Raw genomic sequence first — 26,870 nt, 5'->3', positions numbered from 1 at the left:
CCAGAGACACTTTGTAAGGAGCGGAGTGTGGATGTGAAGCGAGTCAAAACGACCGTTCACAGAAAAGCGAGGGCTTCCTAGCCCAGAGACACTTTGTAAGGAGCGGAGTGTGGATGTGAAGCGAGTCAAAACGACCGTTCACAGAAAAGCGAGGGCTTCCTAGCCCAGAGACACTGTTTGTAAGCAGAGTGTGGATGTGAAGCGAGTCAAAACGACCGTTCACAGAAAAGCGAGGGCTTCCTAGCCCAGAGACACTGTTTGTAAGCGGAGTGTGGATGTGAAGCGAGTCAAAACGACCGTTCACAGAAAAGCGAGGGCTTCCTAGCCCAGAGACACTTTGTAAGGAGCGGAGTGTGGATGTGAAGCGAGTCAAAACGACCGTTCACAGAAAAGCGAGGGTTCCCTAGCCCAGAGACCCTGTTTGTAAGGAGAGACTGGATGTGAAGCACAGTCAAAAAGACCGTTCACAGAACTGGAAGCTAACTAGCTCGCCATCCGCCAACAAGCCAGGAGTGTACTGAATGCTAACTGGATGGCTACCTAGCCCGAGGCTACGTGACACGAAGCCAGACGGAAGACCCATGAGCTGGCCCTAGCCAGACGGAAGACCCATGAGCTGGCCAGACGGAAGCTAACTAGCACTACATCGGCTAACAAGCCAGTGCTAACACCCATGAGCTGGCCAGACGGAAGCTAACTAGCACTACATCGGCTAACAAGCCAGTGCTAACACCCATGAGCTGGCCCTAGCCAGACGGAAGACCCATGAGCTGGCCAGACGGAAGCTAACTAGCACTACATCGGCTAACAAGCCAGTGCTAACACCCATGAGCTGGCCAGACGGAAGCTAACTAGCACACCATCGGCTAACAAACCAGTGCTAACACGATGTCTCACAATGATTCCCACATCATAGAGGAGGAATCACCCTCGGATGAGGGATTGGGAGTGTCCATACCCGACCTGGGTCTAGACTACCTAGGAGAACGGGAGGAACACCCAGAGTCTCCTGAAACGTTTGCGGGAAGTGAGGAATTCACAGAACCAAGCAAATCACAATATCCAGAGCTGCCGGCTGTACAGCAAGCAGTAATTGGCACAGGAGAGAAACCTTACTGCTGTGACCAGTGTGGAAAGAGCTTCAAGGCGAAGCGTTACCTTAAACTACACCACGTGGTACACACAGGAGAGAAACCTCACTGCTGTGACCAGTGTGGAAGGGCCTTCAAGACGAAGGCAGAACTTAAAAATCACTGTACGGTACACACACGAGAGAAACCTTACTGCTGTGACCAGTGTGGAAAGAGCTTCAAGGCGAAGCGTTACCTTAAACTACACCACGTGGTACACACAGGAGAGAAACCTCACTGCTGTGACCAGTGTGGAAGGGCCTTCAAGACGAAGGCAGAACTTAAACAACACCACACGGTACACACAGAAGAGAAACCTTACTGCTGTGACCAGTGTGGAAAGAGCTTCAAGGCGAAGCGTTACCTTAAACTACACCACGTGGTACACACAGAAGAGAGACCTTACTGCTGTGACCAGTGTGGGAAGACCTTCAAGACGAAGGCAGAACTTAAACAACACCACATGGTACACACAGAAAATAAACCTTACGGTTGCGCCCGGTGTGAGAAGGCCTTCAAGACGAAGGGAGAGCTTAAAAATCACTGTACGGTACACACACGAGAGAGACCTTACAGCTGTGGCCAGTGTGAAAGGAGCTTCAAGACGAAGACTCACCTTAAACATCACCACCTAATACACACAGAAGGGAAACCTTACTGCTGTGACCAGTGTGGGAAGACCTTCAAGACGAAGGCAGAACTTAAACAACACCACCCGGTACACACAGAAAAGAAACCTTACTGCTGTGACCAGTGTGGGAAGACCTTTAAGACTAAGGCAGAGCTCAAGCCCCACAGACGGCGGAGGCAGCCATGCAAGGTGCCAACCTGCTTAACGGGGGCAGTAAGGGGTTATGTGTCTCGCTCAAGAACACTGCGACACACTATCAAAGACGAGTGTGGAAATGGAAAGAACCAAGAAGACGATGGAGTCATTCCTCCTCTTTATGAGGCGCCAGGCTCCACCTCAAAACGAGTATCTCCCTCCACTGACCTAGAGGCGTTCAACTCTCTCGACGAGTACCTAAAGGCCAAAAACATCAATTATGAGCACTGTTCCATTTTCTATGGCCCAGAAGAGGAGGATGGTGACATTCAAATGAAAGATCAGAACCCGAGGCCACAGATGACACCTTCAGGTGAAACTGAGTCTGAGCCTGAACAGGATGGGGAGCTAAATACCTCTGAAACTGAACACAGTTCTGATTACTCAACATATTGAGTAATAGCTCAAGAGAAGCTAGCACAAGGAAACGCTAGCTCTGACGGGTGATGTTGACGGGAGAAACATGGGGGAGAAACTAACCCCCAAGCAGCAAGCAGAGATAAGGGCAACGAAGGGAGAAATTACCTTCTGGGGCCCTGACACATGACACTCAAGCCAGTGCAACCTGCACTTGACGGGAGAAACATGGGGGAGAAACTAACCCCAGAGCAGCAAGCAGAGATGAGGGCAACAAAGGGAGAAATTACCTTCTGGGGCCCTGACACGTGACACTCAAGCAAGTGCAAACTGCACTTGACATGCCGCTCATCTGTAAAGAGGAAGAATATGTAGTGTTATTGTCATTTAGGAAGGAACATGACATAGAATACTACATGCATTTTGTATATATTTTAAGTATAATATGTAAAGATGTCCGTCCTTGCTCTAAACCCAGAGTAAAGTAAAGCGAATTTGTAATCTATTTCATTCAGAAGGGATTTCCTGACAGCAACCATTTGGTAGGTTAGCACCCTACCAACCATATCAGCTGCATGAGACGTACACTCACCAGCGCCTATGGGTAACAAATTGAGACTCTGCAAACTCTCATCAAGCTTAGCACCTTGACGCGGGGGGACAGAGCGAGCATCAGGGTCTCTGTATCCGACGGGCCTATCAGATTTGTGGAGACTTGGAAGCCTCAGCATACAGGACGCTGTGGTGCTTAGGCGGCCAAGTCACTGGTTTATAGGTCTGTCAAAACGGATTGGAGGTTCCGGGGCTTAGAACATGAGTTCAAGTGAGTTGGGCTGTATACTAATTAAATAGGTATCAACAGCCGAAAGAATATTAACTGAAATAACTGCTGTCAGGTGTCTCTGGAGTAGAATTAGTTACAGATTTGAGTCAACTTTACTCAAGATTGGTCTTATCGGCAGAACCTCTCCAACCAAGACTCTTCCTAATGTTCGAGATCTGGAACACTGGTGACGTAGATGGTCTGCAGAGCGCAGCAGACAGCCAAAAGTATATTGGTAAAAAATCTATCAGGAACAAGAGAGGGTTGATAAGTAACGACTTGAAGTAGCGGTTACTCATGACTAAAAAGTTACGTAATGTTTTCTTACAGTCAAAAAACGTAGAAGGTTCTACTTAAAGAAAGAATCACAATTAAAGTATATTTTTGTGAAATACGGTAAAAAGGTTTACTCATGACTAAAAAGTTACGTAATGTTTTCTTACAGTCAAAAACGTAGAAGGTTCTACTTAAAGAAAGAATCACACTTAAAGTATATTTTTGTGATTACGGTAAAAAGGTTTACTCATGACTTGAAGTAACTAAATGCTTACTTAAAGTCAGAACTTAAGTAGAAAAAACTCTACTTTGTGAATAGCAGGCTGAAATAGCCATTGCGAATAGCAGGCTGAAATAGCCATTGCGAATAGCAGGCTGAAATAGCCATTGCGAATAGCAGGCTGAAATAGCCATTGCGAATAGCAGGCTGAAATAGCCATTGCGAATAGCAGGCTGAAATAGCCATTGCGAATAGCAGGCTGAAATAGCCATTGCGAATAGCAGGCTGAAATAGCCATTGCGAATAGCAGGCTGAAATAGCCATTGCGAGCAGGCTGAAATAGCCATTGCGAATAGGAGCGAATAGCAGGCTAACTAGCCATTGCTAACAGGACGAGGCTACTCACATGATCAGACAGGTATATGATAACCTTGGACATGCCGGAAGTAGGAGGATGTTGGTATACCTGAGAACCAACAACATTCTCATACATAAAGCCAAACAAAGAGCGATAACAGTCCGAAAGGCCTGTGAACAATGTGCGCTGGTAAAGGTGCGCTGGTAAAGGGACAAAACCTGAACCAGTGCCGCATTCTTAGACAGGGGGGGGGGTCCCCCGGAGTCAGCGGACGACGCAGCGAATGGCAAGAAGGAATATACTGACTCAGGTCAGAAATCGGAAATGGAGGAAGACCGGGATAGGTCAAGCTCCAGAGCATCCTCAGGGTCCTCATCTAGATCTCCCAGACCTCCCAGACCTCCCAGACCTCCCAGACCTCCTAGACCTCCCAGACCGGACAGAGAGACATCGGCCTGGTCCCAGGTTACAGGGCGACGAGAGCCCTGAATGGACCTGAAAGAGAGAAAAGAAAGGAGTCCTCTGTGGACTGTATCTGTGATGTCCTGCGAGGCCTACGGACAGGGTCACACGATAGGTCAAGCTCCAGAGCATCCTCAAGGTCCTCATCTAGACCTCCCAGACCTCCCAGACCTCCTAGACCTCCCAGACCGGACAGAGAGACATCGGCCTGGACCCAGGTTACAGGGCGACGAGAGCCCTGAATGGACCTGAAAGAGAGAAAAGAAATGAGTCCTCTGTGGACTGTATCTGTGATGTCCTGCGAGGCCTACGGACAGGGTCACACGACCAGGCCAACCACACTTCAATAGAGGACTGCTGCTACAATTCTCGGGAACCCGTGGGGGTCGCCCGAGAAGTGACAAATCAACCTACCTCAAACTATGGGAGAAAACCAAGAGGTCAGAGGGGGTGACCCCAAGATGACCAAGATGACCAAGATGACCAAGATGACGAAGACGACAACAGCCTGGGTGCATCGGCCGGGAACAACAGATGCAAGTCTTCCCGCCGGATACCAAGCAACAACGTGACTCCTATCCTGTCGAGCCATCCAGCCAGGGAACAACAGATGCAAGTCTTCCCGCCGGCTACCAGGGTAACAAGGTACCAAGATGGCAGAGGGGGTGTGGAGAGTCACAGCCACGTGACCCCACAATCGCCATCTCGTCCCCCAGTACAGACGCTATTAAGACAATGGAAAATGACCGACCAGGATGACAGAGGGGGTGTAAAGTGTCACAGAACAAGTGACACTCTTGGACAATGACATCCTGAGTCGTTCCTATGTGACCAGTATAATCTTTAAACTGAACTCTGGAGGATAGCTTTATGCTGGCTCTACTTATAAAAAATGGAAATTAGCCTTTATTATCTGCAGAAAAGGTGCCTGGTGTCTGTGAAACGGGAGGCAACCTGGGGAATGTGGGCCTCAGCAGAGGGGAGAGGGGAGAGAGAGAGAGACATAGTGTGAGAGAGAGACACACACACACGCACACACACACAAAGAAAGAGACATAGTGTGAGAGAGAGACACACACACACGCACACACACACAGAGATATAGACAGAGAGACAGACAGAGATGGAGAGAAGGAGAGAGACATAGTGTGAGAGAGAGACACACACACACGCACACACACACAAGGAGAGAGACATAGTGTGAGAGAGAGACACACACACACGCACACACACACAAAGAAAGAGACATAGTGTGAGAGAGAGACACACACACACGCACACACACAGAGATATAGACAGAGAGACAGACAGAGATGGAGAGAAGGAAAGAGACATAGACAAAGAGAGAGAGACCGAATAGTTGTATGGTATTAGGTAGAACAGGGAATTGAACCCTATACCAGTATCGTATGTGTGAAGTGCCACAGATCAACAAGCGACACTTTTGGACAATGACATCCTGAGTCGTTCCTATGTGACCAGTATAAACTGAACTCTGGAAAAATAACTCTATGAGGGCTCTACTTTAAAAACAAATGGAACTGAGCCTTTAAAATCTCCATAAGAAGGGTCTGTTCTTCACAGACCACATGCAGAAGGGAGGCACCCTGAGGAATGTGGGCCCCAGCAAAGGAGAGAGAGAGCTGTAAGAGGTTAACCCTTTCAGACGGGAAGGGTTGCTGGTTGAAGTCTTGAATCTATAGAGGGAGATCTTAAAAAAGAAACTATATAACAATTAAATGTTTGATGTGTACAGTAAAAGTTTTCAAAATGGCATGCTTATAAATTGAGTGTCAGTAGAGAATAATACTAACAGAATAATGTGTAAAAACTGTTTGTCTGGAGGGATCCTTAAGAGATACTGGAGAGGCCTCGTACATGGTACGAAATCACGTGGTCACCACAGACAAAGCCGTTGTCTGTTTAGAAGGAAAAAGGGACTTTCGGTTACTTAAAAACCACTAGGTAACGAGAAGTAACGTTAGTACCAAGAAGGAGGAGCTCATACGAATTACGTATTGTACTCTGGTTTGCTAAACAAAAATGACAGCCTGTGACTTCACTGTGTTTAGACCAATCGGAAATATTGTAAGATGGATATAAAAGGGACGGTTGCCCTTTCAAGAGCGGGATTTTTACACTGAGCTGGAGAGACTTTTTTGAGAGATGAGAAGAATGGTGCTCGACACTGGGCACAAGCCGTCCATGATGAGATGTTTTGTTCTGTGCTTATTTTAAACTGAATTGGGTGCTTTCCACTTCAGTATCTTTTTGTAACTAGCTTTTTCTAATTAAAATTACCTCTTTATAAATATGATTTGTATCCTTTCTTCTGACCAGACGACCGGGTAAGCATGAAATGTGTTTTGTCTTGTAACTTCACCCCATGCATTTTTGATTAATGATGTAAAATATAATAATAGGCTTTATCCCTACGGAGTAAAAGGAGACTTATGATTATGCATTAAGGACTAAAGGTGGATTCTGATAAACCTGGTTTTATCAAGTAAAGCCATATAGTGATAATATGTGTAAGTGGCTTTATCCCTAGCTATAATGGGGATATAACTATAATAATAGGCTTTATCCCTACGGAGTAAAAGGAGACTTATGATTATGCATTAAGGACTAAAGGTGGATTCTGATAAACCTGGTTTTATCAAGTAATGCCATATAGTGATAATATGTGTAAGTGGCTTTATCCCTAGCTATAATGGGGATATAACTATAACTATAGGCTTTATCCCTACGGAGTAAAAGGAGACTTATGATTATGCATTAAGGACTAAAGGTGAATTCTGTATAATGGGATTATCAAGTAAATCCATACAGTGATAAATACGTGTAACGGATTAGGGAAATGGACCTCCTCTGAATATAGAGTCCTTCCCAGTGCAAATAAAATAAAAGATTCCGCAACTTCAATCACTCGACCTAAGGTCGATGACTGACGGGGGTCGGAACGGTGCATTCGCTGTCTCTTGTCGGTCAGTGGTAACAACAACATTTTGTAGACTCGGTTGGTTCTGCGTGTCAACCACTTCACAGGACGCTGTTTGAGGTGTAGATAGGCAGACCAATGAGTTATGAAGTTATCGATCTGACCTAAGAGAGAGCGTGGGCATTCAACAATACCTAACCCCTTCTGTGGTTGTAGCCACACCCCACAATCAACAATGACCAAAACGGAGCGAGTGGAAATAATGCGGAAGAGGTTTTCCCTGTCAGACACTTGCACTTCCCCAAAAGAGAGAAAAAGAGAGGGAGGGAGAGACAGGGAGAGAGAGAGATAGATAGAGGATCTCTCCTCTGTCTCTCCCCCTGCATTTTACACACAGACTCGCGACTCGAAGCGCGCACACGCGTATTCCGATCCGTGCAATAATATTCACGGGGTATATATTGTCATTTGAAACAAGTTACCAATGCATTGTCCCGTGGGATTATGCCCCCCCCCCCCCCCGCGGCGAAACTGCTGCTCTACAGTACTTGATTAGAAATGCAAAACAATGAATTGTATTGAAAAAAAACTTTACAGATGTGTTCCATACTCACAGGAATTGTGTAAAATTACCCAAATAGTGAAAGAAATAGTTCCTCTTTAACACCCTTCTTCAACAGGCTGCGTTTGATGGAGCTAGCATCTCCTCCATGTCGCCGCCATATTGCACAGGGTGAGCAATCTAGATCTCAAACGAGCCAGCACGAAAGCAAAGTAAAGATTGCAGGGTAGCTTCAAAACAAAGATTGAGTTATTTTCCAGTGCTCCGCCATCTTAGACTTGATGTGGTAGGTGGATAGGTGGATAGGTAGGTAGGTAGATAGGTGGGGTAGGTGTGTTAGGTAGATAGGTAGGTGGGGTAGGTGTGTTAGGTGGATAGGTGTGTTAGTTGTGTTAGGTGGATAGTTGCGGTAGGTGTGTTAGGTTTGGTATATGTGTTAGGTTTGGTATATAATATAATAATAATAATAATAATAATAATAATAATAATAATAATAATAATAATAATAATAATAATAATAATAATAATAATAATAATAATAATAATAATAATAATAATAATAATAATAATAATAATAATAATAATAAATGTAGGACTTTGGAGAAGTCTTTATTTGGCATGCAGTGACACACATGCAATGGGCGGCACACACACAGGAACACACAGACATGCAATTGTTGGGTCGCCGATGCGATTGAGTCTCTGCACTTGACCCATCCCGTCGTCCTTCCCCCCCAAGGCCAGCCGGGAGCAGATAGGGGCGTCGGCGAGAGACCGCTCCCCGGGGACCAATCCAAGTGCTCCTGTCCGTCTTCGTCGGGGACGCGACCGCGTTAGCGATCTGTTGTGCATGTTTTTCCATTGGGTTTCTCTCATCGGGGGGGGGGGACCCTTGCGAGCACAGGGAGAACATGCAAACTCCACACAGAAAGGCCCGGGAGATCCCCCGCCTGGGTACCTGGCAACGCAGAAACTTGGTCCCCAAGCGGGAATCGAATCCTGGACCTTCTTGCTGTGAGGCGACAGTGTTGTGCCGCTTGGTAGGTGTGTTAGGTGTGGTAGGTTTGGTAGAAGGCACGGTGCTACAGTGATGCTTCACAACTCCTAAACCCAGGTGTCACAGAACTTGTTTACCCCTGGTATTTACTACTCAGGTCAGGCATTCTAGTGCAGCTTCCTGGTTATAAACTCAGAAGTGTCCAACTTTACAAGTCGTCGAGGACCTCCTACTGTATACTACTGGTTGTTATATAGAGGCCCTCCTACTGTATACTACTGGTTGTTATATAGAGTCCCTCCTACTGTATACTACTGGTTGTTATATAGAGGCCCTCCTACTGTATACTACTGGTTGTTATATAGAGTCCTCCTCACCTTGAAGAGCTGGGTCACCAGCAGCCGGAGGTCGTAGGAGTAACGACTGGAGAGCGGGTTGTAGCAGCCCCTGCAGATCTTAACCACCAGCTGACGCAGGCTGCCGCCCTCAAACTGATGGACACACACACAGACACACACACGCACGCACACAGACACACACATGCACACACGCATGCACACAGACACACACACACACACAGAGGTTAGGGTTGAAATAAAACACACACACGCAGATACACACACAGACACAGAGGTCACTTACTGATACAGTAAGCTATATCAGGCGAACATATAGCATTACGTAGGTCTACATACTGTACATGTCATCACCACCATACATTCTTGTACAGTATGAAAGAAAACACACACACACAAGCATGCAACCCCCCCCCCCCAGCACCCCTTGCCAAATTATCCCACAAATGCCACCCTAGTGTCATCCTAGTAGTGACGCAAATTATAATAAACGTGACAGATTGCTATCCAGAGTGTGTAAGCAGTTAACTAGGATCAGTGCTAGCCGCAGTGTCTCAGCAGTGAGGAGGCTAACGTCATTAACACAAACACACTGATGGCCTGATGCGTGGTCTTAGAGGCGCGCAGGGTGGGGCGCTGGTGCTTACTGGATGCCTCAGGGTGCACAGTTCATAGAGGACACAGCCCAGAGACCAGATATCCCTGTGGAGAGGAGAGACGCACACACAGGAACAGGCACGCGCACACACGCACATGTTTATTACCCGGATTACTGAGGACATTCCATTGACCTTAACCCTTTCACTGCCGCACTACCAAACGGTTAACCCTTTCACTGCGACAATACAGAAGGTTAACCCTTTACTATCACACTACCGACAGTTAACCGTTGGTAGTGTGATAGTAAAGGGTTAACCTTCTGTAGTGTGGCAGTGAAAGGGTTAAAGATCCCCTCCCACCTTTTGTATAGTTAGCTCCTCTTGTTACATTACTTTATGTATGGGTTTTTGCCTATTAGCCTACAAGTTCTCATTTTGTATCTTTAAAAATTGATATTTATTGTATGTTTTAGTTAATTGTTTTGTTTTTTATTTCTATCTATAGCATCTGTGAAAGTAGCTTATTTGCTATATACAAAATTCTTGTTTTTATCTTTTGTATTGATCTATGCATTAAAGGGGAACTATTTTACTATTTCATTCACTATTTGGGCACTTTTACACAATTCCTGTGAGTTTATGGAACACCTCTGTAATTTTTTATTTTTTTTTAATTCATTGTTTTGTATTTCTAATCAAGTCCTCAAAAACAGCATTTTTCTACCTCAAGATCTTAAGCCGTTTTGAGCCTGGGCTCCAGCCACTGTGTGCAGCTCATCTTGTACCCGATGCCACACAGCCACATTATCATGCAGCTGTGTCTCTCTGACATCACAAATCAGCACATTTTCAGATGACTCAGTTCAGTGAGGGTGAATATTGTGAGAGGAGAATTGGAAGAATGCGCCAATATGAGAATTAGAGACATAGATCATATTAATATAAGTTCACATAGCTAGGAAACAATGCTAAACACTCAAAAAGGCCATTTATAAGATAGTTCCCCTTTAACTGTTTTATGTATTATGTTGTGTGGACCCCAGAAAAACTAGCTGGGAGCTACGGCACCAGCTAATGGGGATCCTTAATAAAAACATTTAAAAAAAAACTTTGACTGTACAGCTCGTTACAAAATGTTACATGACTTTGACTGTACAGCTTGTTACATGACTTTGACTGTACAGCTCGTTACAAAGTGTTACATGACTTTGACTGTACAGGTCATTACATAACTTTGACTGTACATCTTGTTACAGGACTTTGACTGTACAGCTTGTTACTGATACAGTAAGCTATATCAGGCGAACATATAGCATTACGTAGGTCTACATACTGTACATGTCATCACCACCATACATTCTTGTACAGTATGAAAGAAAACACACACACACAAGCATGCAACCCCCCCCATGGCTTTGACTGTAAAGGTTGTTACATTACTTTGACTGAACATCTTGTTACATGACTTTGACTGTAAAGGTTGTTACAGGACTTTGACTGAACATCTTGTTACATGACTTTGACTGTTCAGATTGTTACAGGACTTTGACTGTACAGGTCGTTACAGGACTTTGACTGTACAGGTCGTTACAGGACTTTGACTGTACAGGTCGTTACAGGACTTTGACTGTACAGGTCATTACATAACTTTGACTGTACAGGTCGTTACAGGACTTTGACTGTACAGGTCGTTACAGGACTTTGACTGTACAGGTCATTACATAACTTTGACTGTACAGGTCATTACATAACTTTGACTGTACAGGTCGTTACAGGACTTTGACTGTACAGGTCGTTACAGGACTTTGACTGTACAGGTCATTACATAACTTTGACTGTACAGGTCGTTACATGACTTTGACTGTACATCTTGTTACATGGCTTTGACTGTACATCTTGTTACAGGGCTTTGACTGTACAGCTTGTTACTGTTAAGTCACGGTAGCTGGTGGGCTCAAATGCAGAACATGGAGGGCAGAATAATGTTTAACCCTGTGTAGGGCATTTATTTCTGCGTTAGAGGGGGGACAATACCTACGTTTTGTTATTGTAGGGTCTGTTCTCACAGATCTCAGGGGACAGGTAGAATGGTGTCCCCACACAGGTCCTGGCAAGCTCCATGGTGCTACAGACATGAGACAAGTCATATTCACACATAAAAACATAATATAGTACAGTATGTGACGGTAAATGTGGGAAAATGGTGACTTTGCATATTATATAAATATATACATTCTCCATCAGGTCAGTAAAATGTACCACTGTCATACCAAGTCTCTTTTAATTACCTCCTGCATGCACATCCATGACATAATGAATGCACATCCATGACATAATGAGTGCACGTCCATGACATAATGAGTGCACGTCCATGACATAATGAGTGCACATCCATGACATAATGAATGCACATCCATGACATAATGAGTGCACATCCATGACATAATGAATGCACATCCATGACATAATGAATGCACGTCCATGACATAATGAGTGCACGTCCATGACATAATGAATGCACGTCCATGACATAATGAGTGCACGTCCATGACATAATGAATGCACTTCCATGGCTCCTCCATCACAGCCACCCCTAAGTCTCCCTCCCATGCAGATCATATAATATCCAGTGATGGTTATGTAAATTCGACAAGAGATCATAAGAAAAATATATCGCAACCTTTCTTGAGGGCTCAAAGGAAAACAAAGAGTCCATGAGCAATTGGTCCAGCAAATTAGGAAAGGAGGTATTAGCTTTAATATACTGTACCTGTGATTTGAAGAAGTGGGTTTTTGGTCAATTACATTTATTTTGTAGTTATATTTTATCTACACAAAGGGCCTTCATATTTACTATACAACTTATTTTCCATTTATCAAAAGAATCGTCTATAATAAAGGGGGAGAAGAGGTGGCTGGAGTAAACCGGGGCGAGCAGAGAGCCATTTTACCATCTATAATTCTTCCTGATTTTCAAAAACTGTGTTACAATAGGATTACTCTTAACATTCAACATTCAAGATTGTTTATCGTCATGTGCACAGTTAAACAGACAGTTTTCCGTGCAATGAAAATCTTACTTTGCTAGTCCGCCCTTCACACAACATCACACAATACAAGCGAGTGCTAAAAAATAAGGTAAAAATTTATCTTTTTTTAAAAGGGTATAAGATACAAGGCACAGTGAGTAACATTGACGTTATTGCACGTTCCAATTCACAGTGTTTACAATATAAAATATGGAGGTGACAATGGGTCACAGCAGGAGTTAAAAAGTGTCTTTAGTGATTCACAGTTCGGGGGAAGGGTGACAGTGACAGCAGCAGTCAGGGCAGAGTGTCTGTCTGGCACAAAAGCAAAAGGACACTCAACCGTACTTCTATAGAAGTTGCTGAGAATTTTGGGTGGCATGCCAAATTTTCTCAGCCTTCTTAGGAAGTACAGTCGTTGCTGGGATCTTTTTGTTGGGTGTTGTGAGCCCAGGTGAGGTCCTCGCTGATGTGGGTTCCGAGGAATTTAAAGGTTTTAACCCTATCCACCTCCGTCTCACCTGTACAGAGGTGTGTGCTGTACACTCCTCCTCCGTGGGTCAATAATCATCTCCTTGGTCTTGTCTGCATTCAAGGAGAGATTATTGTCCGGACACCAGGCCACCAGTTCCGCCACCTCCCTTCTGTACGCCTCCTCAGCTCCCCCAGTGATCAGTCCGATGACTGTAGTATCATCTGCAAACTTGAAGACACTGGTGTTGTTCTTGGAGGCCACACAGTGGTGTGTGAAGAGGGTGTACAGTAGGGGGCTCAGCACGCAGCCCTGGGGGGTCCCTGTGCTTAGAACCTTTGTGCCTGATGTCCGGTTGCCGACTCTGACTGACTGGGGCCTATTTGTAAGAAAGTTCAGCACCCAGTCACAAAGAGCCGGTGTCAGACCCACAGTGAGGAGTTTAGCAGAGAGTTTGTGTGGGATGACCGTGTTAAATGCAGAGCTATAGTCGATGAATAATAGTCTGGCATATGTGTCCTTGCCCTCTAAGTGGGTGAGGGTGGTGTGGATGACGGTGTTGACTGCATCCTCAGTGGACCGGTTCTGACGGTAGGCAAACTGCAGAGGGTCCAGTGTGTCTGGGATGGTCTCCTTGATGTGTGACATGACTATCCTCTCGAAACACTTCATCACTATTGGGGTGAGTGCAACGGGACGATAGTCATTCAGACAGGTCACAGTGTTTTTCTTTGGCAGGGGCACGAGGCTGGTGGTCTTGAAGCAGGTTGGCACAACAGCTTGTGCTAGTGACAGGTTGTAAATGTCAGCAAATACGTCAGCCAGCTCTGATGAACAGACCCTGAGGGCACGGCCGGGGATGTTGTCTGGGCCGGCTGCCTTCCGTGGGTTTGTTCTGCTCAGAACCGCACGTACCTCTGCCGTTGTCACAGTGAGTGGTGGGTCCTGGTCACGCTCCGTGGTCAGAACCCCTCTCTGTTGGTTGGTGTTGGGGACCTCGAAGCGGGCGTAGAACTCGTTCAGCTCACCTGGCAGTGAGGGTTGGCTGTTTGTGACCCCCTGCTCCCCTGCTTGTAGTCTGTGATGTGCTGCAGGCCCTGTTGCCACATGTGCTGGGAATCATTGGTGGTGTAGAATCCCTCCAGCTTTTGTCTGTATTGTCGCTTGGCCTCACTGATGGATCTACGCAGGTCATTCTTGTTACTACTGTACCACACCCACGTGTTTAAATGATTCCGTTGTTACTTTAAATGGCAAATGTGAGTATGAGAGGCTTCGGGCAGTCTCATTAACCTCTTAAGCCCTACCCATATTTTCAGAAAATTTGCCAAAAAAATATATACCTAAGTAAATGGAAGATTGCTCCACTTCTACAAGGTCCATGTTCTTGGTATGTAGGGACATCTATGGACCATTTTAGGGCTGACCCCGACTAAGGATTTGGATAGTCGACTATGATTGGCCAAAATATGGCGTTAGTCGATTAGTTGACAAAAAGAAAAGGTATAATATATATATTTTTTTATCATTCCATTTGAGCTGTGGGGGGTGCTTAATGTCTGAAGGAGTCGACTGAAGGCTTCTTGTTCTCTGCAAAAGCATGCAATTGGTCCACTGATGGATACATCTTGATATTTGTCTAGTCTAGTGTGTTCATTAGATGGTGAAATCCTCTTTCAGTGCCTCTGTGCCTGTTTTCTTAGGCAGTTAGCCTCTGGTATGCGTGCCATTAGCGTTAGCCATGCTTCTAGGCCTCTTTGCTTTTGGAAAGAATGATAAAAAAATAAAAATAAAAAAAATATTTTTTTATAAATATTATTATTATTTCTTTTTTGTATTCGACTAAGAGGTCGGCAGTCGACTACGGCTCCTTTCGACCGATTAGTCTACTAATCGACTAATAGGGGTCAGCCCTAGTCCATTGGCATGTTCTTGGTATCTACATGTAGGGACATCTATGGATCTCAGGGAATGTATTCCCAGTGTCCGAAATATTGTGTCTGTACTAGGCTTGAGTAAGATGTAATGAACCAAAGGAGAATATACGTTTTTTTTTCTTCATCTTTGACGGTGAATAACACCATGCGAACATTGACCAGATGTGCCACTGAGCTCCTTCAGCTCCTTCTTGAGATCAAGTGTACAAAAGATCTAAGCAAATTAATAAAGAGCAGATTATTTACAGGGGTTTTTGTAGATACAGTACTGAATTCTGCCATCCGGACACATGCAATTTGAAATATGAATATAGAATAATAGAATATCAGGCCTATAAATTACGTTATTATGGCCAAGTTACACATCTATGGATCGGGGCAAATCTCCTCTTTCCAATGGCAGAGTTCAATCTGGATTTAGGATCACCAGGCGCCCGTTACAGGGCAGCAAAAAGCGTGAATGAAATGTTACTTTTTTATAATGTAAATAGCTCCACCATTTTTCATGAGATTGCAACACGGTGTGTAGAGTGTGTTTCAGGCTGTGTGATGTACAGGTGTAGAGGCAGCTCTGTGTAGGAGTGTGTTTCAGGCTGTGTGACGTACAGGCAGCTCTGTGTAGGAGTGTGTTTCAGGCTGTGTGACGTACAGGTGTAGAGGCAGCTCTGTGTAGAGTGTGTTTCAGGCTGTGTGACGTACAGGTGTAGAGGCAGCTCTGTGTAGAGTGTGTTTCAGGCTGTGTGACGTACAGGTGTAGAGGCAGCTCTGTGTAGGAGTGTGTTTCAGGCTGTGTGACGTACAGGTGTAGATGCAGCTCTGTGTAGAGTGTGTTTCAGGCTGTGTGACGTACAGGTGTAGAGGCAGCTCTGTGTAGGAGTGTGTTTCAGGCTGTGTGACGTACAGGTGTAGAGCAGCTCTGTGTAGGAGTGTGTTTCAGGCTGTGTGACGTACAGGTGTAGAGGCAGCTCTGTGTAGGAGTGTGTTTCAGGCTGTGTGACGTACAGGTGTAGAGGCAGCTCTGTGTAGAGTGTGTTTCAGGCTGTGTGACGTACAGGTGTAGAGTCAGCTCTGTGTAGAGTGTGTTTCAGGCTGTGTGACGTACAGGTGTAGAGACAGCTCTGTGTAGGAGTGTGTTTCAGGCTGTGTGACGTACAGGTGTAGAGGCAGCTCTGTGTAGTGTGTGTTTCAGGCTGTGTGACGTACAGTAGTGTACCCATCGTTTACATGGTCCTATCCTGCAGTGCAACCCTACATGTCTGCAGTCTTTAAAATGTCAGCTGTCAGGGTGGGAGCGGTGAGGACATTCACTCACTTGCTCAACATTCTTGCAATTCCAAAGTCTCCCAGCTTCACTTTCATACTGCTGCTGGTTAGGAAGATATTCTGGAGCAGAGGGAGAGAGAGAGGGGAATGAACGCATCATTGTATTTCAACCACAATTATTTGCATAGCTAATTTGTGGCTTACGGAGGGTGAATGACTGTGTGGGAATAGATATGGTTGTGATGAAGAGGGGCGGAACCATTCCAAGCATTTATCCTATGTATCCCAGCATTTATTAGTTACATCAATATTGTGCTGTGAAAACATCACGAAAGAAAAGTTAACTGTTGGGATTCAAACCTATTATTTTTGGATTGTTAGACTGCTTTGAGTTAACTTTCCTTAACCACTTGACTATGTGAGCTTGAAAACTTATGTAGACGTTTTCTTGTATTCAAAACTGAAGAACATTGCATCTGAAATTAACACAATTATCCCTGCCATTCTCTTAGTTACATCAATATTGTGCTGTCAAAACGGTCTCATATTTGAGAGAGCCTTTGTTTGACGTACAATCGAGCCCTATACAATCTAGACCTAATAATGTTGTGAAAAAAATAACTAAAGGTATCGTTCTTTTAGGTGCTGCACAAACAGATTGCGTTGTACTGTAGCTATTGTGCAATGACAATAAAGCTTTATACTTCTGATCAGGACAACACTGATCTTCAGGAAGCAGGAGAAGTGAACCAGGGAATACTGTGTATCCCATCCCTGAAGATGTTTAGTACCTGTGCTTTGATGTCTCTGTGTAGAACCTTCCTGTCGTGGATATGTTTCAGCCCCAGACAGATTTGCACAAACCAGTCCACTATCTGAGGAGGAGACCAGGCAGAGGGTTTAAGTGTAGGAAATAAACTGGGGCTACGCTGTTTCCATAGCAAGTTCTTCTGAAAAGGCCAATAGATACAAGTGTTCATATGATATTTGAGTGTGAGTGTGAGTGTGAGTGTGAGTGTGAGTGTGAGTGTGAGTGTGAGTGTGTGTGAGTGTGTGTGTGTGTGTGTGTGTACCTGTTCCTCTCTGAACAGGACTCCCCTCTGCCTGGTAATCTGCTTCATTAGGTCTCCTCTGTCACAGTACTCCATCACAATGTACAGGCTGCTACTCTCTGTCAAGGCGTTAATAGATGCATCATTGTTTGGAAGTCAAAGGCAGCACATCATCACAGGTTAACTTTTCAATTTTCTTTTTAACTGTGAATTGAAAACGGGGGACCCTGATGTAAACAAGACAAACGTCTTTCTCAGGTCTGCATCCCCTTAACAATTGTGTGTATTGAGCCGTACTGTATTGTACCCATTCTGCAAACTGTTAAATAAAGTTTTCATTCATTCATTCAGGCCCTATTTAAACATTGTCTGGCATGATGTTGACTAGTACTGAACCCATGCCCTATTTATGTTAGACAATGTTTACATAGGGCCTGGGTTCAGTACTAATCAACGCCATGCCAAACAATGTTGAAATAGAGCCTGGGCTTGTTTTGTACAAGAGACCCCCCTCTGAGAAAGTATTGGTTATTTACTTGAGAATTCCATAACTGTCTATAGGTACAGAGATAACAGAGGAGAGGAGAGAGTAAAAACTGAAAAATCTGAATAGTCAATCATATGGCATGACCACCCGCATTTCACTGTATGCCCTGGTATGTATGTGACAAATAAACCTCTTGATATACATTCTTTCCTTGTGCTAACTAACTTCTAGTGAAGAAATATTAGTGACATTAAAATCCCCCCTGGAACCCCCTCAATGACCCCTGGGGGGCCCCAGAGTGACCCCACGTTGAGATGTGCAATGCATTTGAACATTAGCTGTATTCGGCCACCATGAAATGACTTGTAGAAAGCAACGATGTTGGGATGGTTCATCTTCGACAGCAGCAACCCCTCTTTCTTAGCGGCTTCCTTCTCCTTCTGTGACATCTGGGAGACAGGAAGCACAGGTCAACACGTCCAAATCAACTAGGCTGTCTTTTCTGTTCAATGTTGTGTACCGTAATTTTCGGACTATAAGCCGCACCTTTTTCCCCCATTTTTCGACCCTGCGGCTTAGATAACGGTGCGGCTTATATGTGACTCGACGTGACCAAACCCGAAAATGTAAAAATCTAAATATTGCTTTTTTGACTGCATTGAAATGTTATTTATCTGTTCCCTTATTTGCTAAACTTAATACAACTTGTAAATGAGTTAATTCTTGTTATTTGTCCGACAGTATTGTGTCCCAATGCTAATTACATATGGTAATTAAACATTAAAACACCTGCGGTTTATAGTCCAGTGCGGCTTATAGTGCGAAAAGTACGGTATATGTGTGTACTTTGTATGTATGTATGTATGTATGTATGTATGTATGGTGTGCATGTGTATTGTATGTGTGTATTGAGTATGTGTGTAGGGTGTGTATACATGTGTATTGTGTAAGTGTGTAGGGTGTGTATTATGTATATGTATTGTGTGTATTGTGTATGTTATTGTGTATGTGTGTAGGGTGTGTATTGTGTATGTGTGTAGGTGTGTACGTGTATTGTGTATTGTGTATGAGTGTATTCTGTATGTGTGTAGGGTAGGGTGTGTATGTGTGTATTGTGTATTGTGTATGTATGTATGTATGTATGTGTATTGTGTATGTATGTATGTATGTATGTATGTATGTATGTATGTATGTATGTATGTATGTATGTAGGGTGTGTATGTGTATTGTATGCGTGTAGGGTGTGTATTGTGTATTGTATATGTATGTAGGGTGTGTATGTGTATTGTATGTGTGTGTAGGGTGTGTATTGTGTATGTATGTATGTATGTATGTAGGGTGTGTATTGTGTATTGTGTATTGTGTATGTATGTATGTATGTATGTATGTATGTATGTATGTATGTATGTATGTAGGGTGTGTATGTGTATTGTATGTGTGTAGGGTGTGTATTGTGTATTGTGTATGTATGTATGTATGTATGTATGTATGTAGGGTGTGTATTGTGTATTGTGTATGTATGTATGTATGTATGTATGTAGGGTGTGTATTGTGTATGTATGTATGTAGGGTGTGTATGGTGTATTGTGTATTGTGTATGTATGTATGTATGTATGTATGTATGTATGTATGTATGTATGTATGTATGTATGTATGTATGTATGTATGTATGTATGTATGTACGTATGTATGTAGGGTGTGTATTGTGTATTGTGTATGTATGTATGTATGTATGTATGTAGGGTGTGTATTGTGTATGTATGTATGTATGTATGTAGGGTGTGTATTGTGTATGTATGTATGTATGTATGTATGTATGTATGTAGGGTGTGTATTGTGTATGTAGGGTGTGTATTGTGTATTGTGTATTGTGTATGTATGTATGTATGTATGTATTGTGTATGTATGTATTTGTGTATGTATGTATGTATGTATGTATGTATGTATGTATGTATATATGTATGTATGTATGTATATATGTATGTATGTATGTAGGGTGTGTATGTATGTATGTAGGGTGTGTATGTATGTATGTATGTATGTATGTATGTATGTATGTATGTATGTATGTATGTATGTATGTATGTAGGGTGTGTATGTATGTATGTATGTATGTATGTATGTATGTATGTATGTATTGTGTATGTATTAGGGATGCTCGATATTGGCTTTTTTACCGATACCGATATTCCGATATTGTCCAACTCTTAATTTCCGATACCGATATCAACCGATATCAACCGATACCGATATATGCAGGGTTTCCCCGTCCAAAAAACTGAATAATTTCAGGTAACTAATAATTTCACTGGATATATATATAACAAATATTGTTATTGTTTTTTTGTTTTTTTTTACCGATACCGATATTTTCCGATATCACATTTTACTGCCGATATCGGCCGATAATATCGGTCGGCCGATAATATCGGACATCCCTAGTATGTATGTATATATGCATGTATGTATGTATGTATTGTGTATGTATGTATATATGTATGTACGTATGTATGTATGTAGGGTGTGTACATTACAGACCTTCCTCAGGTCGATCTCCTTGACAACACACTGTCTGTCACCGGACCCATCTTTGTCGAGGACTAACAAGGCTTTCCCAAACGCACCCTCTCCAATCTGACGGACAATCTCATAGTTGTTCATAACACCTGATAGACAGAGAGGCAGACACATAGATAGATACAGATAGATAAAGATAAGATAAAGATAAAGATAAAGATAAAGATAAAGATAAAGATAAAGATAAAGATAAAGATAAAGATAAAGATAGATAGATAGATAGATAGATAGATAGATAGATAGATAGATAGATAGATAGATAGATAGATAGATAGATAGATAGATAGATAGATAGATAAGATAGATAAGATAGATAGATAGATAGATAGATAGATAGATAGATAGATAGATAGATAGATAGATAGATAGCTTTATTGCATGATTTATATCATAGCGACATTGAGAAAGTTTCCCTCATGTCTGATGTTGATGCTGCTTGGGATTATTTTCTGATGACATTTATGTCTATTTGTGATAAGCATGCCCCCATCAAAAAGTATAGGATCAGCGGAAGAGATAATCCTTGGTTTTCAGATAATATATCAACTTCTCTGAGACAAAGAGATGCTGCATGGGCAAAGGCTAGGACATCGAATGCCCCTGCAGACTGGACCTCTTTTAGATCGCTCAGAAATAAGTGTACACATTTGATTAGAACATCAAAATAAGAAATTCTATTTGAAAGCAGTCACTGAAAATCTGAATAATCAAACAACATTTTGGAAATTGGTTAAATCTGTAGCAGGTACAAGTGATTGCGCCAGCCTTCCAGACCACCTTAGGACAGATGGCAGTGAGATCAAAGATAAAAGTAACATTGTAAGGATTTTTAATGAACATTTTATCTCTGCTGCTGTGTGACGTACGTGGGTTGGTCATTATCATTATTACTGTATTTGGAAGACCATGTGAACATCAGGTTAGTATAATTAGTGTTATGTTATGTTATGAAGTCTGTAAAGCCTTGAAAGACATAGACTGTAAAAAGTCAGCAGGACGACCTACACCCAGTCCTCCTAAAGACAGCTGCTGATTTTATTGCTGAGCCCATTGCCTCAATTTTAATCTTGGTTTTGTGACTAGTACCATCCCCAAAGTGTGGAAGTCTGCTTTTGTCCTTCCATTATTAAAAAGTGGGGACCCCTCAGATGTTAATAATTATCGCCCCATTTATAAGCTCCCTGTCCTGGCCAAAGTTTTTGAATCCTTTGTGAACACTCAACTAAAGCAATTCCTATTAGAAAATAACATCCTAAGTGAGGTTCAGTGACAGTCAGGCTTCAGGTCTGGACATGGTACCATAACTGCAGCCATGCTAGTGGCTAATGACATAATCAACACACTTGACAAGAAACAACATTGTGCAGCATTGTTTGTTGATTTATCAAAAGCATTTGACTCCGTAGACCACAAACTATTACTGGATAGACTGGACAACATTGGCTTTGGACAGGAAGCGGTAAATTGGTTCAGAAATTATCTCTCAGACAGAACACAATGTATATTTGCAGAGAACTACAAATCAAGTTTTTTAGAAATCAACAAAGGTGTTTCCCAAGGGTCCATTTTGGCTCCGGTTTTATTCTCTATTTTTATAAATCACCTGGGAAATAAAATCCAGACAGCCAAGATGCATCTTTATGCGGACGATACAGTCCTGTATACAAGTGCTCCCTCCCTTACTCAGGTGATCGAGAAGCTCCAGGCTGCGTTTAATTGTTTTCAAACCTCCCTTTTTGATCTTAAACTAGTTTTAAATGCAAATAAAACTAAATCCATGATGTTCACAAGGGCTCGCTCACAGCCAGTGAATCATGTTCATATTGTTACGCTAAAGGGAGCAACCATAGAAAATGTTTCATCCTACAAGTATCTTGGGCTATGGCTAGATGAAAAGCTATCTTTTAAAGCGCATATTGGAAACCTCACAAAGAAACTTAAACTAAAACTTGTTTTTTTCTTTCGCAACAAACGATGATTTTCTTTTGAGGCCAGAAAGAAACTTGTTCAAGCCACATTCCTGTCTGTAATTGACTATGGTGACATAATATATGCACGCTGCCTCTTCAATGCTAAAAAAGCTAGACAGTGTGTAGCATGCTTCTCTGCGCTTCATCACTAGTGCCAAAGGGCTTACTCACCATTGTGTGCTTTACCAAATGGTAGGATGGACATCTCTGTACGTACGGAGGAAATCCCATGTATGTTTGTTTTTATATATAAGGCCATCCTAGGGAAGCTTCCCCTATATCTTTCCAACCTAATTAGCTTTGCCTCTAGCAGCTACCAGGTCCACAAGATGGCTACTTAAAAAAAAAAAAAAAAAAAGAGAGAGAGAGAGAGAGAATAAACACTGAACTAGGAAGAACAGCTTTTTCAAGCTTCGCACCTTGGGCATGGAATGGGCTACAGGACCATATCCACTTAGATACCCAGGTCTCTCTCTGCGAATTTAAAATCTGTATTACATAACTTCCTACAAGAAGAATGTCTCTGCTTTCTGTAGTCGGTCCCGCCTGCAAATTTATTGTATTACCCTGTATTTCACTGTCGTACACTTTTACTATTATGTAGACTATTCTGTTTTGTGTTTACATGTGATGTATTGTATACATGCACTTTTATTATGTTCTTGTGTGATGTACCGCACATTTTATTGCTGTCTGATATATTGCAAATGTTATTGCTGTCATCTTGGCCAGGTATCCCTTGCAAAAGAGATCTTGTATCTCAATGGGACTTCCTGGTTAAATAAAGGTTCAATTAAAAAAGGAAAAAAAAGATAGATCGATAGATATGGGGATATAGGGGATTATTTTAGGGAGATTAAATTATTTGCAAAAAATCCAGAATATCAATAATTTGCTGTAACGTTAGATTAGGTAAACCTAAACCTATTGAATGCATACTGCTACATTTTCATACAAGTGATTGATTGAAAACTTTATTAACAGATTGCAGAATGGGTACAATACAGTACGGCTCAATACACACAACAAGAGGATGCAGACCAGAAAAATACTTTCGTCTTGTTTACATCAGGGTCCCCCATTTTCAATTAATCAAGACATGTATGACATACAAGTATACAGTACTGTGTAGGGCTGACCTTCGAAGCTTTTTTTGGCAATCGAAGCTTCGGGGCCGAGCTTCGATTTTAATTCGAAGCTTCGGGGGGGGGAAAAAATAATAATAATAATTTTTTTTTTTTTTTTTTTTTTTTCTTATGTTGTGGGACTTGTACAGCACTTTCGTAAACGTTGTTGTTTTTAAATGTGCTCTATAAATAAAGTGGGTTGGATTAATTAATTAAGTAGCCCCTTTCGTGACTGACGCATCCAACAAGGTTTCACTCGGCTGTGTGATTTAATTCAAGGTGGATCGCTGTTGTCGTTTGAACAACTTCAGATTTCATGGGAACTACCAATCCCCCAAATCAAGAATGTTTAAGATGAATGAAGTAAGATTTTGATTATTTGAAATATGGCCTGTGTAGACTAAACTATGCACAGAATTATGTCAGTCTACAAGGTCCGGATTACATGGTCCGGCAATGTAGACCTTGTAGACTCCACTACAGACCAATTATCAGTGAATGTTCATGCATTTTTAAGAAGGGCAACTTCCACAAAAAAACAAAGAACTCACCAAAACATCTCAGTCTAAATGTTATATTTCATATATGGAGATTCATATTTATTTATGTATTGCATGCATTTCTACATTTTATTTCCTATTTTGTTTATTCATCCCAGTATCTTTCTTTCTTATGTGTGGAATTCTACAAGGTGCGCGCACACACACACACACACACACACACACCTACACACACACCTACACACACACACACACACACACACACACACACTTACATTTAGTCATTTAGCTGACGCTTTTATCCAAAGCGACTTACAAGTTCTGTACGACAAGACAGCAAGAAGGGTACAACTCTATCAGCTGAGTAACAATGTTCATCAAAGTGTTGCGTGTTACAGTGTAGGTTAGTTTATTAGGACAAGTGCATGACAGTAAGGTTAGTCACGGTTCGATTTTTTTTTTTTTTTTTTATCATTTCAGATAATGGTTGAAGAAGTGAGTCTTTAGTCGACGGCGAAAGATTGGACGGGATTCGGCTGTCCTAACTGGGATGGGTAGTTCACACACACACACACACACACACACACACACACACACACACAGGGAGCGAATTTAACTTTTTGACTCACCGGCCAGTGGCGGGTAGATGGGAAGAGTCTACCCGCCAAGCATATTTCTTACCTGCCAAATTTTTTTTGATTAAAAAAAAAAATATATATATATTTTATATAATTTTTTTTTAAAAATAAAATATATATTATATAATCATACTTGTAGTTGTATTATCTGCGAGACATCGCCACCACGCAATAAGTCAAAATGCTTGCTATCTGCAAACAGCTCCACTGTCTGTGTGTATACTTGAGTAGCCTCCAGCTCCAGCAAGGATTCTCCGGCCCTGCAGCTAGACCCTATATTCAGCTAGACCCTACATTCAGCATGCAAGGATTCTCCGGCGATGCAGCTGGACCCATTTATAACGTTAGGGTTATGTTGTCAAATCACATTCAACATGCCCTCAGCTAGAATACGCATTCAATCAATGTTATAAGACATTGATATCAGGAGCTATCTGTAGCTACTGCTAGCCCGGTAGATAACGTTAAGACAATTTAGTTTACTGGGACAGATCAATCTAGCGTGAGCTAGCTAACGCGAGCTAGCTAACGAGGGAACGGAGGTTTTATGCACTCGAGTAGACTATTGCTGGAGCATTTATTGATATCAGTAGCTAGCCAGCTAGATACCGTTAGACAATGCGTTAGCACTAGATGCTGCGGGCGAGCTGCTACCATTCTGGGAGCTTAACGTTAGCACTAGATGCTGCAGGCGAGCTGCTACCATTCTGAGAGCTTAAAGTTAGCAGTGGCACTAGAGCTGCGGGGCGCGGGCCGCTCTGTGTTGATACGAGCAGAAGCCAATAGTATCCCGCTGCAGGGCTGGCCCGGCTGGGCGGATATGACTCGTTGCCACGTTTTTTTTCAAAATAAGAATATCATACGAACCGAATGCTGCTAACTGCCGGAGCCATCGATATTATGACTCTAGCTGCGCTTGGGCCGGAAATGAGACCCGCACAGATCTTCAAAATAAGAGTATCATTATGAACTACACGTCTACACGCCACACGGCGGGCAGGGCTCTCAGTGGCAAGCGCCAAAGGTAAAAACTGAGCGCCCCTGGCGGGCGGCGGGCTTTAATTTCGCCCCCTGCACGCGCACACGCGCACACACACACACACACACACACACACACACAAATCGAAGTAAAAAAAAAATCGAAAAAATTATATATATATATATATATATTTTTTTTTTTCGATTTTTTTTTAATGTTCGAAGCTTGTGCCATCGAATCGAACGTTCGAAGCTTCGAAGCATTTAAGACAGCCCTAGTACTGTGTAAGAAAGAAATATCATAAAAAAATATATACATCCGAAGGGGACATTTGGACATTTGCCGGGGCCAGTTTCTAATTGCAGTCTCACGTAGGTGTTCTTGGAGAGCAGTTTTGAAAGTGGGTAGTGATTCACATTCCTTTACGGCTGTGTGTAGGGCGTTCCACATTGATGTGGCATAATTGCGAAACGTGTTTAGTCCCTTTTTTGAGCAGAATCTGGGTTGAACATGATTTGTGGAGCTCCCTCTGGTGTTGTGGTCGTGGTATTCACTGACCTTTGGGAAGTATTTCGACATGTACATGGGTACCTTAGTCGTATAGTGTATCTTGTAGACCAGGCCCATTGCAAGTTGCTGTACTCTGTCGTCTACTCTAAGCCATCCTAGGTTGTCAAAGTGGGCAGGGGTGAGGTGGGTTCTAGGAGTGAGGTCAAGCAGTAGTCTGACCAGTTTGTTTTGTGATGTTTGTAATCTTGTTTTTAGCGCCTTGCCCTTTGAGGTGCTTTGGTACCATGAGGTGCAAGCATAGTCGCCTTGAATGAATGCTCCTGCCAGAGTCTTCAGGGTGTTCTTGTTTACCAGAGAGGAGATCCGGTACAAGAATCAAGTTCGTTGGTTGACTTTTTTTATTACATTGGATGCCATTTTGT

General features: G+C 42.8%; 1 protein-coding gene across 1 annotated transcript in view; it reads right to left on the bottom strand.

Moving 5' to 3' along the window:
• The window catches only part of LOC311229250 (serine/threonine-protein kinase Nek5), a gene marked incomplete at its 5' end in the record, with an annotated part of 74,843 nt that extends 54,035 nt beyond the window's left edge, over positions 1 to 20,808 (bottom strand). Inside the window, 8 exons of the mRNA XM_084315317.1 lie at positions 9,330 to 9,443; positions 9,956 to 10,010; positions 11,946 to 12,032; positions 16,658 to 16,728; positions 17,400 to 17,483; positions 17,682 to 17,779; positions 18,500 to 18,596; positions 20,686 to 20,808. Of these exons, the coding sequence (XP_084171443.1) occupies positions 9,330 to 9,443; positions 9,956 to 10,010; positions 11,946 to 12,032; positions 16,658 to 16,728; positions 17,400 to 17,483; positions 17,682 to 17,779; positions 18,500 to 18,596; positions 20,686 to 20,808 (729 nt within the window). The remainder of the gene's footprint in view (positions 1 to 9,329; positions 9,444 to 9,955; positions 10,011 to 11,945; positions 12,033 to 16,657; positions 16,729 to 17,399; positions 17,484 to 17,681; positions 17,780 to 18,499; positions 18,597 to 20,685) is intronic.
• Positions 20,809 to 26,870: the final 6,062 nt, after the last annotated feature.

This window comes from Notolepis coatsorum, assembly GCF_963971535.1.
Source record: "Notolepis coatsorum genome assembly, chromosome: 5".
Classification (NCBI taxonomy): Eukaryota; Metazoa; Chordata; class Actinopteri; order Aulopiformes; family Paralepididae; genus Notolepis; species Notolepis coatsorum.
The sequence above is the reverse complement of the archived record's forward strand: the minus strand, read 5'-3'. Positions and strand labels throughout refer to the sequence as shown.